Here is a 14,573-nt window from a genome sequence, read left to right on the forward strand (position 1 = left end):
GATCTTTCCCCAGTGAGCGTCGCCTCCTCCTGGAGGGATCAATATTCTGCCTGTGGCTCTGGATGTGTGTGCTGTGCTCAGTCTGCCGCCCCGGTGCCCTGAGTGTGCAGCCTCTGACTGTTCTTACTCTGCCATAGGATCGGTGCCCGTAGAGCAGCTCAGGATGAGCAGCACAGCCCCCATTAAGAAGCCGTACCGTAAGGCTCCGCCGCAGCACCGCGAGGTCCGCCATGAGCCACCTGGAGCGCGGGAGGAGGTGATGGAGCAGCTGAGTAGTCAGGTAACCACAGGTGCATTAGCTGGGAACCAGCGCACGTGCTTCAGCCGAGCCGAGGCGGTGGAGCTGGATGCTTCAGACCACTTGAGCTGCTCCTCCTCCTGGTCCATAGCCTCTAGCAATGAGAAGGAAGCAGAATGGGAGGGCAGGGGTAGGAGCAAACCGCGGACCCTGCTTCGAAGGGTAAAGTCCCTCAGGGGTAAGGGGAAGGTGGGCAAATCCAAAAGGCTCATGGGACTGCGACAATTCTTAAGCCACAGTGAAGAGAACATTGCTGCGTCAGAAGTGGGAAAGATGGAGAGCAAGAACCGTAGCCTGGTGTTTAAAGAGCCTGCCGAGGTGCTGGCCCCCAAGAAAGCCCAGCACTCATCCAGCGATCAGCCTCTGAAGAGCATCCTGAAGCAGCCTGGTGCCCTGAACCCAGATACACTGCGCTCGCCATCCCACCCAGGATCCCCCTCCCCAGACCACAAGACCCTGCAGGAAAAGACCAACTTCTCCAGGTTTCTGGATGAGATTACCTCCCGAGTGCTGAGCCCGACCAACCAGCAAAAGGCCCAGAGAAGGGGGGGAAGCACCAACGACGAGGCTCCCCTGTCCGTCAGGACACCTGGCAACGGATGTGGGCGCCCAGCAGAAGAGCGGCATGGTAGGAGGACAGGGCACAGGAGGGCAGTGGGCAGGAGGCAGTCAGCAGACAGGAGACATGAAGCCGCCTCACACAGCAAGGAGCCGTGTCACTCTCCATCCGAGCAGGGCTTCCTGGACACAGAGTCCCTCTCTTCTGCTTCTCACTGGAGTCCTGAGGGCAAAAGCCCCTCACCCAGGACATCACCTTCTCTTACTGCTGCGCGCTACAAGGTTAGTGCCCCCACTTTCCCATAGAACTAATCTAGGCCCTCCCACCGTCTTCGGCGGCACTCCAGGCCCTCCCACCGTCTTCGGCGGCACTCTAGGCCCTCCCACCGTCTTCGGCGGCACTCTAGGCCTTCCTGTATTCTGTGGCGGCACTCTAGGCCCTCCCGCATTCTATGGCGTCACTCTAAGCCCTCCTGCATTCTATGGCGTCACTCTAGGCCCTCCCACATTCTATGGCAGCACTCTAGGCCCTCCCACATTCTATGGCGGCACTCTAGGCCCTCCCACATTCTATGGCGTCACTCTAGGCCCTCCCGCATTCTATGGCGTCACTCTAGGCCCTCCCGCATTCTATGGCGTCACTCTAGGCCCTCCCGCATTCTATGGCGGCACTCTAGGCCCTCCCGCATTCTATGGCGGCACTCTAGGCCCTCCCGCATTCTATGGCGGCACTCTAGGCCCTCCCGCATTCTATGGCAGCACTCTAGGCCCTCCCACATTCTATGGCGGCACTCTAGGCCCTCCCACATTCTATGGCGTCACTCTAGGCCCTCCCGCATTCTATGGCGTCACTCTAGGCCCTCCCGCATTCTATGGCGTCACTCTAGGCCCTCCCGCATTCTATGGCGTCACTCTAGGCCCTCCCGCATTCTATGGCGGCACTCTAGGCCCTCCCGCATTCTATGGCGGCACTCTAGGCCCTCCCGCATTCTATGGCGGCACTCTAGGCCCTCCCGCCGTCTGGGCATCCTCTCCTAGGTTCCCTCTCTTCCCCTCTCCTCATGGTTACTGTCTCCTGCCACTACTGCTCCCAGCATCCCGAGCCCCTGCTTGAAAGATCGTTCCCTGTTCATGGGTGACGGCCCCTGAAAGTAATAATCACAACTTTGCTCGGTGGTCTGGTATGAATATTATGAGGGGCTTGGATGTAGCAGACACTCATGATGAGGTTGGAGACAGGAGGGTCATGTGAGTAATGGTGCCCTCCGCTCTCCCAGACCTCTGATACCTGCATCGCACCCCAGAATGAGAAGTTATAAGGAGAGCGCTGACGGTGTGACAGCGCCCCGGACGGTGTGACAGCGCCCCGGACGGTGTGACAGCGCCCCGGACGGTGTGACAGCGCCCCGGACGGTGTGACAGCGCCCCGGACGGTGTGACAGCGCCCCGGACGGTGTGACAGCGCCCCGGACGGTGTGACAGCGCCCCGGACGGTGTGACAGCGCCCCGGACGGTGTGACAGCGCCCCGGACGGTGTGACAGCGCCCCGGACGGTGACAACTGCTTGATCAGTGACTGATCTTCTCTGTTCACAGGAGGCCGTGACCGAAGCCGACAGAATTCAGTAAGTTTTCCACCTGTCGCCCCTCTTACTCCGTCTGTTCTTCACCCCTCCCCCAGTCCTCTGCTTTCCTGTTTGACCCCCTCTTCTCTTTATTCCTGCCTCTTGATTTCCTCCTCCTTCTGTTGCCATCATTTTGCCCCAAAATCCTCCTCTTACCCTGATCATGCCCTCGGCCCCTTTTAGTCATGAGGCATACATTACATTACCGGTGACGTCCTCTGCTGAATCTAGGACACCAGAGCAGTCACCATAGTGAAGCACAGCCACGCAGGAGGAGTGGTACTGTGTGCATGTTTCAGGCGGTGTATGACATCCAGGCGTGTTACGGGCGGTGTATGACATCCAGGCGTGTTACCGGCGGTGTGTGACATCCAGGCGTGTTACAGGCGGTGTGTGACATCCAGGCGTGTTACAGGCGGTGTGTGACATCCAGGCGTGTTACGGGCGGTGTATGACATCCAGGCGTGTTACAGGCGGTGTGTGACATCCAGGCGTGTTACGGGCGGTGTGTGACATCCAGGCGTGTTACAGGCGGTGTGTGACATCCAGGCGTGTTACAGGCGGTGTGTGACATCCAGGCGTGTTACAGGCGGTGTGTGACATCCAGGCGTGTTACAGGCGGTGTGTGACATCCAGGCGTGTTACGGGCGGTGTATGACATCCAGGCGTGTTACGGGCGGTGTGTGACATCCAGGCGTGTTACGGGCGGTGTATGACATCCAGGCGTGTTACGGGCGGTGTATGACATCCAGGCGTGTTACAGGCGGTGTGTGACATCCAGGCGTGTTACAGGCGGTGTGTGACATCCAGGCGTGTTACGGGCGGTGTGTGACATCCAGGCGTGTTACGGGCGGTGTGTGACATCCAGGCGTGTTACGGGCGGTGTATGACATCCAGGCGTGTTACGGGCGGTGTGTGACATCCAGGCGTGTTACGGGCGGTGTGTGACATCCAGGCGTGTTACGGGCGGTGTATGACATCCAGGCGTGTTACGGGTGGTGTATGACATCCAGGCGTGTTACAGGCGGTGTGTGACATCCAGGCGTGTTACAGGCGGTGTGTGACATCCAGGCGTGTTACGGGCGGTGTATGACATCCAGGCGTGTTACGGGCGGTGTGTGACATCCAGGCGTGTTACGGGCGGTGTGTGACATCCAGGCGTGTTACGGGCGGTGTATGACATCCAGGCGTGTTACGGGCGGTGTGTGACATCCAGGCGTGTTACGGGCGGTGTATGACATCCAGGCGTGTTACAGGCGGTGTATGACATCCAGGCGTGTTACGGGCGGTGTATGACATCCAGGCGTGTTACAGGCGGTGTGTGACATCCAGGCGTGTTACGGGCGGTGTATGACATCCAGGCGTGTTACGGGCGGTGTGTGACATCCAGGCGTGTTACGGGCGGTGTGTGACATCCAGGCGTGTTACGGGCGGTGTATGACATCCAGGCGTGTTACGGGCGGTGTATGACATCCAGGCGTGTTACGGGCGGTGTATGACATCCAGGCGTGTTACGGGCGGTGTGTGACATCCAGGCGTGTTACGGGCGGTGTGTGACATCCAGGCGTGTTACGGGCGGTGTATGACATCCAGGCGTGTTACGGGCGGTGTATGACATCCAGGCGTGTTACGGGCGGTGTATGACATCCAGGCGTGTTACGGGCGGTGTGTGACATCCAGGCGTGTTACAGGCGGTGTATGACATCCAGGCGTGTTACGGGCGGTGTGTGACATCCAGGCGTGTTACAGGCGGTGTGTGACATCCAGGCGTGTTACGGGCGGTGTATGACATCCAGGCGTGTTACGGGCGGTGTGACATCCAGGCGTGTTACAGGCGGTGTGTGACATCCAGGCGTGTTACGGGCGGTGTATGACATCCAGGCGTGTTACAGGCGGTGTGTGACATCCAGGCGTGTTACGGGCGGTGTATGACATCCAGGCGTGTTACGGGCGGTGTGTGACATCCAGGCGTGTTACGGGCGGTGTGTGACATCCAGGCGTGTTACGGGCGGTGTATGACATCCAGGCGTGTTACGGGCGGTGTGTGACATCCAGGCGTGTTACGGGCGGTGTGTGACATCCAGGCGTGTTACGGGCGGTGTATGACATCCAGGCGTGTTACGGGCGGTGTGTGACATCCAGGCGTGTTACGGGCGGTGTGTGACATCCAGGCGTGTTACGGGCGGTGTGTGACATCCAGGCGTGTTACGGGCGGTGTATGACATCCAGGCGTGTTACAGGCGGTGTATGACATCCAGGCGTGTTACAGGCGGTGTATGACATCCAGGCGTGTTACGGGCGGTGTGTGACATCCAGGCGTGTTACGGGCGGTGTATGACATCCAGGCGTGTTACGGGCGGTGTGTGACATCCAGGCGTGTTACGGGCGGTGTGTGACATCCAGGCGTGTTACGGGCGGTGTATGACATCCAGGCGTGTTACGGGCGGTGTGTGACATCCAGGCGTGTTACGGGCGGTGTGTGACATCCAGGCGTGTTACGGGCGGTGTATGACATCCAGGCGTGTTACGGGCGGTGTGTGACATCCAGGCGTGTTACGGGCGGTGTGTGACATCCAGGCGTGTTACGGGCGGTGTGTGACATCCAGGCGTGTTACGGGCGGTGTATGACATCCAGGCGTGTTACAGGCGGTGTATGACATCCAGGCGTGTTACAGGCGGTGTATGACATCTTGACATGCTACAGATAAACGGTTGTAATAACGTCCGGTTACCCAGGTAAAGTAATGGTGGTGTCGTCATAGACCGTTATTTTCTCATCTCTAAATACAATGTCATCTGTAAGGAGACAAATATTTCCTCTCAAAATATGGAGACAAGAAATCTACAGACTGCTGCCATGGAAACCACAACCTGTCCATTCTATAAAGGAAATGTGTCCTTGTTCCACACAGCAACCAATCGGAGCTCAGCTTTTGTTTTAACAGAGAAACTAATGCCAATCAAAAATCTGCTTTTGTTTTACTTCAACAGTGTAAGAAATGTGTGATACACGGTGTGTGTGATAGCAGACGGTGGCCGTGGTGTGTGATACACGGGTGTGTGTGATACACGGGGGTGTGTGTGATAGTAGACGGTGGCCGTGGTGTGCGAGATACACGGGGGTGTGTGTGATAGTAGACGGTGGCCGTGATGTGTGAGATACACGGGGGGGTGATACACGGGTGTGTGTGAGATACACTGGGGTGTGTGTGATACACTGGGGGGTGATACACGGGTGTGTGTGATACACGGGGGTGTGTGTGATAGTAGACGGTGGCCGTGATGTGTGAGATACACGGGGGGGTGATACACGGGTGTGTGTGAGATACACTGGGGTGTGTGTGATACACTGGGGGGTGATACACGGGGGTGTGTGATACACGGGGGTGTGTGTGATAGTAGACGGTGGCCGTGGTGTGTGAGATACACGGGGGGGTGATACACGGGTGTGTGTGAGATACACTGGGGTGTGTGTGATACACTGGGGGGTGATACACGGGTGTGTGTGATACACGGGGGTGTGTGTGATAGTAGACGGTGGCCGTGGTGTGTGAGATACACGGGGGGGTGATACACGGGGGTGTGTGATAGTAGACGGTGGCCGTGATGTGTGAGATACACGGGGGGGGTGATACACGGGTGTGTGTGAGATACACTGGGGTGTGTGTGATACACTGGGGGGTGATACACGGGGGTGTGTGATACACGGGGGTGTGTGTGATAGTAGACGGTGGCAGTGGTGTGTGAGATACACGGGGGGGTGATACACGGGTGTGTGTGAGATACACTGGGGTGTGTGTGATACACTGGGGGGTGATACACGGGTGTGTGTGATACACGGGGGTGTGTGTGATAGTAGACGGTGGCCGTGGTGTGTGAGATACACGGGGGGGTGATACACGGGGGTGTGTGATAGTAGACGGTGGCCGTGATGTGTGAGATACACGGGGGGGGTGATACACGGGTGTGTGTGAGATACACTGGGGTGTGTGTGATACACTGGGGGGTGATACACGGGGGTGTGTGATACACGGGGGTGTGTGTGATAGTAGACGGTGGCAGTGGTGTGTGAGATACACGGGGGGGTGATACACGGGGGTGTGTGTGAGATACACGGGTGTGTGTGAGATACACGGGGGGGTGATACACGGGTGTGTGTGAGATACACGGGGGGGTGATACACGGGTGTGTGTGAGATACACGGTGTGTGTGTGATAGTAGACGGTGGCAGTGGTGTGTGATACACGGGTGTGTGTGAGATACACTGGGGTGTGTGAGATACACGGGTGTGTGTGATAGTAGACGGTGGCAGTGATGTGTGAGATACACGGGGGGGTGATACACGGGTGTGTGTGAGATACACGGGGGGGGGGGTGATACACGGTGGGGTGTGATGCACGGGGGTGTGTGTGATACACGGGTGTGCGTGTGTGTAATACGGTGTGTGATACACTGGGTGTGTGATACCCGGGGAGTGTGTGTGTGATACACGGGGAGTGTGTGTGTGATACATGGGGGTGTGGGTGTGAGATACACGGGGGGGTGTGATACAGTGTGTGTGTGATACACGGGGTGTGTGTGTGTGATACACGGGGAGTGTGTGTGTGTGATACACGGGGGGGGGTGTGTGTGTGATACACCGGGGTGTGGGTGTGAGATACACGGGGGGGGGGGGGGGTGATACAGTGTGTGTGTGATACACGGGGTGTGTGTGTGTGTATGATACATGGGGGTGTGTGTGATGGTGGAGGGCGGCAGTGATGTGTGTGGTGTTTCTCCAGCCATTTCACCTTCCTCGGAGGACTTTCTGGGCTTCCTCCTCCTCTTCTCGCAGTCAGATCGCAGTTCTGTTCCTGGTTTCCGCTTCTAGTTTTCTTGGATCTTTGGCTTTTTAAAATCAAACAAAACTAAATCGGTCTGAGGAGAAAGGTGACAACATGGCTGACTCCCCGAACCTTATTGGCCCATCATCCCGACATTAGACCGTGTAGTGGATTTTCTCAATGGGTTGTTTCGAGCTTTAGACGATTTGTTGTAGGAGTGTGAACGTGAAAATCGACACCTTCATAATATAGACGTCGGACAAGAAGAGCAGTCATAGGAGCGGTGGCTGATTGTTCATCTGAATAATGGAAGTCATGTCTGGTGATGGTAAAGATCGGATCAAACACCGTAAAGAAGAGCGAGGAAGGATGTAGCAGGAGGATGTGTCCATCACGATGCGGTAGATATCTGATGAGTTCTCGCCAGCAGAGCTCCATGCTGCAGACTGAGGACATGGAGGCTGGCCTCATGGAGGACGATGTGGCATCTCGGGGCGCGAGCTGTATGTTGGGTGTCTGGATTTCATTCTCTGCCTGTACCATATACACGTGGCGCACACATCGCGGCAGCTCTGTTCACCCTTATACCCCCAGATCTCCACATCCTGAGAACATGATGCTGCCCCTCCCCCATGATCATCGGAGGTCGTTGTCCCCAACCCTATGTATAATGCCATCTGCCTCATAGAATTAACCCCATCCTGTCATTCCGCCATCTCGATTTAGCTCAGATGACCGTCTTATAGCGTTGACCTCCGGCCGGGCACAGGGATGGTGGGTGATCCGTCTCGGTGCTTCACGCATTTTCTTCCTTGCAGCTTTCTGCAGCATCAGAATGATGAGCTGCGCAGGCGTCTGGCCTACGCCACAACCAAAATGGAGGCCATGGAGCACGAGGTGGATGCCGGACGACATTATTTGGAGGTGGAGCTCAGTCGTAATCGTGAGGAGCTGGAGAAACTTAAGGACAAGTTCCGCAGGTAATTGATGTGGAGCTGGAACTTTGTCATCCCATCACCCGTCACCCTCGATCCCACCATCACCTCCTGTCCTGCAGGTTACAGAACAGCTACACGGCCTCTCAGAGGACCAACCAGGACCTGGAGGAAAAGTTACACACCCTGGTAAGACTCTGAAGAGCTCCTGCTTTAATGGTAGCACATGCAGAAATGTTCTCCATATTTCTGACATCTGGCTGCAGGAGCAATTCTTGTAGGATGGTGAATGTGTAGTGGATGGCTGTTGTAGTTATTTGGCTGACAGCGTGTCCAAGGTGAAGGTGGGAGGGAATGAGGCCCGGCTGACAGCGTGTCCAAGGTGAAGGGGAGCGAATGAGGCCCGGCCGACAGCATGTCCAAGGTGAAGGGGAGCGAATGAGGCCCGGCCGACAGCATGTCCAAGGTGAAGGTGGGGCGAATGAGGCCCGGCTGACGGCGTGTCCAAGGTGAAGGTGGGGCGAATGAGGCCCGGCTGATGGTGTGTCCAAGGTGATGGTGGAGTGAATGAGGCCCGGCTGACGGTGTGTCCAAGGTGAAGGTGGAGTGAATGAGGCCCGGCTGACGGTGTGTCCAAGGTGAAGGTGGGAGGGAATGAGGCCCGGCTGACGGGTGTGTCCAAGGTGAAGGTGGAGTGAATGAGGCCCGGCTGACGGAGTGTGTCCAAGGTGAAGGTGGAGTGAATGAGGCCCGGCTGACGGTGTGTCCAAGGTGAAGGTGGGAGGGAATGAGGCCCGGCTGACGGTGTGTCCAAGGTGCTGGTGAAGTGAATGAGGCCCGGCCGACAGCATGTCCAAGGTGAAGATGGAGCAAATGAGGCCCGGCTGACGCTGTGTCCAAGGTGATGGTGAAGTGAATGAGGCCCGGCTGACGGTGTGTCCAAGGTGAAGGTGGAGCGAATGAGGCCCGGCCGACAGCATGTCCAAGGTGAAGGTGGAGCGAATGAGGCCCTGCCGACGGTGTGTCCAAGGTGAAGGTGGAGTGAATTAGGCCCGGCTGACGGTGTGTCCAAGGTGAAGGTGGAGTGAATTAGGCCCGGCTGACGGTGTGTCCAAGGTGAAGGTGGAGTGAATTAGGCCCGGCTGACTGCGTGTCCAAGGTGAAGGTGGATTGAATGAGGCCCGGCTGACGGTGTGTCCAAGGTGAAGGTGGAGCGAATGAGGCCCGGCCGACAGCATGTCCAAGGTGAAGGTGGAGCGAATGAGGCCCTGCCGACGGTGTGTCCAAGGTGAAGGTGGAGTGAATTAGGCCCGGCTGACGGTGTGTCCAAGGTGAAGGTGGAGTGAATTAGGCCCGGCTGACGGTGTGTCCAAGGTGAAGGTGGAGTGAATTAGGCCCGGCTGACTGCGTGTCCAAGGTGAAGGTGGATTGAATTAGGCCCGGCTGACGGTGTGTCCAAGGTGAAGGTGGAGTGAATTAGGCCCGGCTGACTGCGTGTCCAAGGTGAAGGTGGGAGGGAATGAGGCCCGGCTGATGGCATGTCCAAGGTGAAGGTGGAGCGAATTAGGCCCGGCTGACAGTGTGTCCAAGGTGAAGGGGAGCGAATTAGGCCCGACTGATGGCATGTCCAAGGTGAAGGTGGAGTGAATTAGGCCCAGGTGACGGTGTGTCCAAGGTGAAGGTGGGGCGAATGAGGCCCGGCTGACGATGTGTCCAAGGTGAAGGTGGATTGAATTAGGCCCGGCTGACGGTGTGTCCAAGGTGAAGGTGGAGTGAATTAGGCCCGGCTGACTGCGTGTCCAAGGTGAAGGTGGGAGGGAATGAGGCCCGGCTGATGGCATGTCCAAGGTGAAGGTGGGAGGGAATGAGGCCCGGCTGACAGTGTGTCCAAGGTGAAGGGGAGCGAATTAGGCCCAACTGATGGCATGTCCAAGGTGAAGGTGGAGTGAATTAGGCCCAGGTGACGGTGTGTCCAAGGTGAAGGTGGGGCGAATGAGGCCCAACTGACGGTGTGTCCAAGGTGAAGGTGGGGCGAATGAGGCCCGGCTGACGGTGTGTCCAAGGTGAAGATGGAGCAAATGAGGCCTGGCTGACAGTGTGTCCAAGGTGAAGGTGGAGTGAATGAGGCCCTGCTGACGCTGTGTCCAAGGTGAAGGTGGGAGGGAATGAGGCCCGGCTGACGGTGTGTCCAAGGTGAAGGTGGGAGGGAATGAGGCCCGGCTGACGGTGTGTCCAAGGTGAAGGTGAAGTGAATGAGGCCCGGCTGATGGTGTGTCCAAGGTGAAGTGACTGAGGCCCGGCTGACGCTGTGTCCAAGGTGATGGTGAAGTGAATGAGGCCCGGCTGACGCTGTGTCCACGGTGAAGGTGGAGTGAATTAGGCCCAGCTGACGCTGTGTCCAAGGTGAAGGTGGAGTGAATTAGGCCCGGCTGACGGTGTGTCCAAGGTGAAGGTGGGAGGGAATGAGGCCCGGCTGACGGTGTGTCCAAGGTGAAGGTGAAGTGAATGAGGCCCGGCTGATGGTGTGTCCAAGGTGAAGTGACTGAGGCCCGGCTGACGCTGTGTCCAAGGTGATGGTGAAGTGAATGAGGCCCGGCTGACGCTGTGTCCACGGTGAAGGTGGAGTGAATTAGGCCCAGCTGACGCTGTGTCCAAGGTGAAGGTGGAGTGAATTAGGCCCGGCTGACGGTGTGTCCAAGGTGAAGGTGGGGCGAATGAGGCCCGGCTGACGGTGTGTCCAAGGTGAAGGTGGGGCGAATGAGGCCCGGCTGACGCTGTGTCCAAGGTGAAGGTGGGGCGAATGAGGCCCGGCTGACGCTGTGTCCAAGGTGAAGGTGGGGCGAATGAGGCCCGGCTGACGCTGTGTCCAAGGTGAAGGTGGAGTGACTGAGGCCCGGCTGACGGTGTGTCCAAGGTGATGGTGGAGTGAATGAGGCCCGGCTGATGGTGTGTCCAAGGTGAAGTGAATGAGGCCCTGCTGACGGTGTGTCCACGGTGAAGGTGGAGTGAATTAGGCCCGGCCGACGGTGTCCAAGGTGAAGGTGGAGCGAATGAGGCCCTGCTGACGGTGTGTCCAAGGTGAAGTGAATGAGGCCCGGCTGACGGTGTCCAAGGTGAAGGTGGAGCGAATGAGGCCCATTGACGGCGTGGTTGTGGTGCTGGAACAGTGAGTGCCGCACGTTGAGCTCTGCTATATCTTACATGTAATTTTCTTTCTCTTTGTCTCGCGCTGTTGCAGGCCTCTTTCAGTCAGAGCTGGATCTATTCAGTTGCGTTTGGTAGCGGTTACGGGACGGGGGGGGGGAAGGATAATTTTTGGATTTGTGTGTTATTTCTCCAGAACATCCCCTTTTTCTCCCGTCTTCCCTCTATGGTATCCTTGGTGTTAATAGTGACACCTCTGGTATGACTGCCACTCTGGGTTCTCCTGTATGTCACCCGTATGACCTCATGTGTTTCCTCATGGCTGCACCTCCCCCGCCCTCCGTCTGCTCCACGCCGTCACTGACCTCCTGCCTTCTGTCATTTCTAGATCAAGAAGGCCGAGATGGACAGAAAAACCCTGGACTGGGAGATTGTGGAGCTGACAAATAAGCTGCTGGACGCCAAGACGACCGTCAACAAGCTGGAGGAGCTGAACGTGCGTTTCCTCCTCTCCTTGCTGGAGACCGTATGAGGACCGTATGAGGCCTGATTCTTGTGTGATGAGTCGTAGTTTTCAGAGACCTCATTCGTATAATGTTCTGAAAAGTGTTAAAAAAAAAAATATATATATCTATCCCGGTCAATGAGCTGGTGAAAAGCACGTAGTTCTGACAGTTTTGGGGGTTTTATTTTTTGGTTCTCATTGTGCAGTAACATTGTCCTGGTCAGTCCAATGACAACATCAAACTTTCATAGATTTTATTTAAGTGGTGAAAAAGAAAATCTGTAGTTTGTAGTAAAAAAACCCAAAATCTTTCTGCGAGCCATGGAGGTTGTGGCCCGTGGCGAGGGCTTGTTTTCGTGCCGAGCCGATGGTCTATGAATACTATTTTTGTTGTAGGTTCGGTGGTTTTAATCGTCTCCTATTTGCATTTTATTCTTTTTGAAGTGAGGTAGACGAAAAACTGCAATTCTGGCGATTTATGTTTATCCCTTTATGGTTTATACTGTAGGGTTCATATCGTATTTTGGCGATGTCGGTCTGTGGTATTTGTTTTCTGTTTTTAATAGAAATTAACTATTTCTAATTTTATATTTTGAAAAACTGTAATCTTATTTTTCCCTCTTATTATTTATTTATTTTTTTAAGTCCCTCAGGGGACGGGAACCTGCGATTGATGGCTTATGTTATATACTGCAGTACATAGCGAACATCTCGATCTCCTTGTAAGCTCCGCCTGTGGACCAAGATGGCAGCAGCCCCCATGGTTGAGCTCCTCAGTTCGGTCTTTTCGGTGCACCAGTAGGGTTGTGTGCTCGAGCCCCAGCGCAGAGATTTACATGGTGAAAAGCTCTGTCAGCTGCCACCTATAAACCTGCCTCAGCTCTTCCCCAGAAAAAGTGGTGCTTGGTGATCACCGGACGGAGACGTCACTGATCGGCAAATGGTGGAGAAACAGAATTATCATCATCAGGATTCTCCAGTCCGGAGTCTGATCCTTGTGCAGAGATTCGGGCACCTCGGCTGCTGTCACTGAGGTTATTAATGGTCGTATGAGGACTGCTCTGCCGCTGAATGTACAAATCATCAGGATCCGCTGCCGGCAGCTCCTGTGTAATCACCGACCGATGATGTCCACAATGGAGACAAGTCCAGAGAGGCTGCCGGCAGCTCCTGTGTAATCACCAACCAATGATGTCCCCAATGGAGACAAGTCCAGAGAGGCTGCCAGCAGCTCCTGTGTAATCACCGACCAATGATGTCCACAATGGAGACAAGTCCAGAGAGGCTGCGGGCAGCTCCTGTGTGATCCCCGACCAATGATGTCCCTGATGGAGACAAGTCCAGAGAGGCTGCCGGCAGCTCCTGTGTGATCACCGACCGATGATGTCCACAATGGAGACAAGTCCAGAGAGGCTGCCGGCAGCTCCTGTGTAATCACCAACCAATGATGTCCCCAATGGAGACAAGTCCAGAGAGGCTGCCGGCAGCTCCTGTGTAATCACCAACCAATGATGTCCCCAATGGAGACAAGTCCAGAGAGGCTGCCAGCAGCTCCTGTGTAATCACCGACCAATGATGTCCACAATGGAGACAAGTCCAGAGAGGCTGCCGGCAGCTCCTGTGTGATCCCCGACCAATGATGTCCCTGATGGAGACAAGTCCAGAGAGGCTGCCGGCAGCTCCTGTGTAATCACCAACCAATGATGTCCCCGATGTAGACAAGTCCAGAGAGGCTGCTGGCAGCTCCTGTGTAATCACCGACCTATGATGTCCCTGATGGAGACAAGTCCAGAGAGGCTGCTGGCAGCTCCTGTGTAATCACCGACCAATGATGTCCCCGATGTAGACAAGTCCAGAGAGGCTGCTGGCAGCTCCTGTGTGATCACCGACCTATGATGTCCCCATGTACTTGATGGAGAAGTCCAGAGACCCTGCAGCCACGGTAGCAGGTTTAGGCCACGCAGGCGGCTCACCGTAATGTGAGGAACATGAGACCTGGGGTTGTCATGTGGGAAAAATGGCACCTGGGACACTTCCACCTTCCCTTGTGACGCCTCTTCATGGTGCTGCCCACATGGTCTCCTGACCAAACTCTAGCCATCATTGTGTCCCATACAAAAGCCAGACTCCTCGCTCAGGACAGACCTCCTCTCCAGCCTCCATTGCGGTCGTGATCTACTCCATGATGGCCTTTGAGAACGGTGGTGTGGGGTCCGTGGACTTTTGTAGCCGGACGTCTGGCTGGCACCCATTGTCTTTTGGTGGTTTGTGTAGACGCTCAGTAACTCCTTACTCTTGGTATGTGACTGTCACTTGCAGTACAGACCAGAACACTGCACGCCAGTCTCCTAATCTGATGAGGCCATGTGGGGAGCGCCATGAAGAGGCTTCACGAGGGGATGTCATACTGGTCCTACTCCCCAACATTATGTTGTGGGGTATAATGTTCGCTAGCCAAACCCCTCAAGGTTTCATTCCTGGTCACTAACCTTTTGGTGTTACTTTGATTGGTGGTAGAACCAGCAGTACAGCCATTTCTCCAGTGTTACAGAAACCGTTTTTCCACATGACATCCCAGGGCCGCATGTTCCTCCCTTTACTCTGAGCGAATGTGTGACCTGAACCTACTCCCGTGGACTTGTTTCCATCAAGCACATAGGGGACGTCATTGGTCGGTGATTACACA

The 14,573-nt window shown here is 55.9% G+C and overlaps 1 protein-coding gene across 7 annotated transcripts in view; it reads left to right on the forward strand.

The window, feature by feature from the left end:
- TJAP1 (tight junction associated protein 1) overlaps positions 1-14,573 on the forward strand; it is a 52,689-nt gene that overhangs the window by 24,605 nt on the left and 13,511 nt on the right. For 4 of the 7 annotated variants that reach the window (XM_077281905.1, XM_077281908.1, XM_077281906.1 and 1 more), the window contains 6 exons: positions 138-280; positions 2,452-2,480; positions 8,122-8,283; positions 8,361-8,427; positions 11,477-11,506; positions 11,771-11,878. In XM_077281905.1, coding sequence (XP_077138020.1) covers positions 164-280; positions 2,452-2,480; positions 8,122-8,283; positions 8,361-8,427; positions 11,477-11,506; positions 11,771-11,878 — 513 coding nt within the window. In that variant the 5' untranslated portion in view covers positions 138-163. The remainder of the gene's footprint in view (positions 1-137; positions 281-2,451; positions 2,481-8,121; positions 8,284-8,360; positions 8,428-11,476; positions 11,507-11,770; positions 11,879-14,573) is intronic. The other 3 variants (XM_077281912.1, XM_077281911.1, XM_077281909.1) reach the window with 1 other exon arrangement.

Source organism: Ranitomeya variabilis, chromosome 2, assembly GCF_051348905.1.
Source record: "Ranitomeya variabilis isolate aRanVar5 chromosome 2, aRanVar5.hap1, whole genome shotgun sequence".
Taxonomy (NCBI): domain Eukaryota; kingdom Metazoa; phylum Chordata; class Amphibia; order Anura; family Dendrobatidae; genus Ranitomeya; species Ranitomeya variabilis.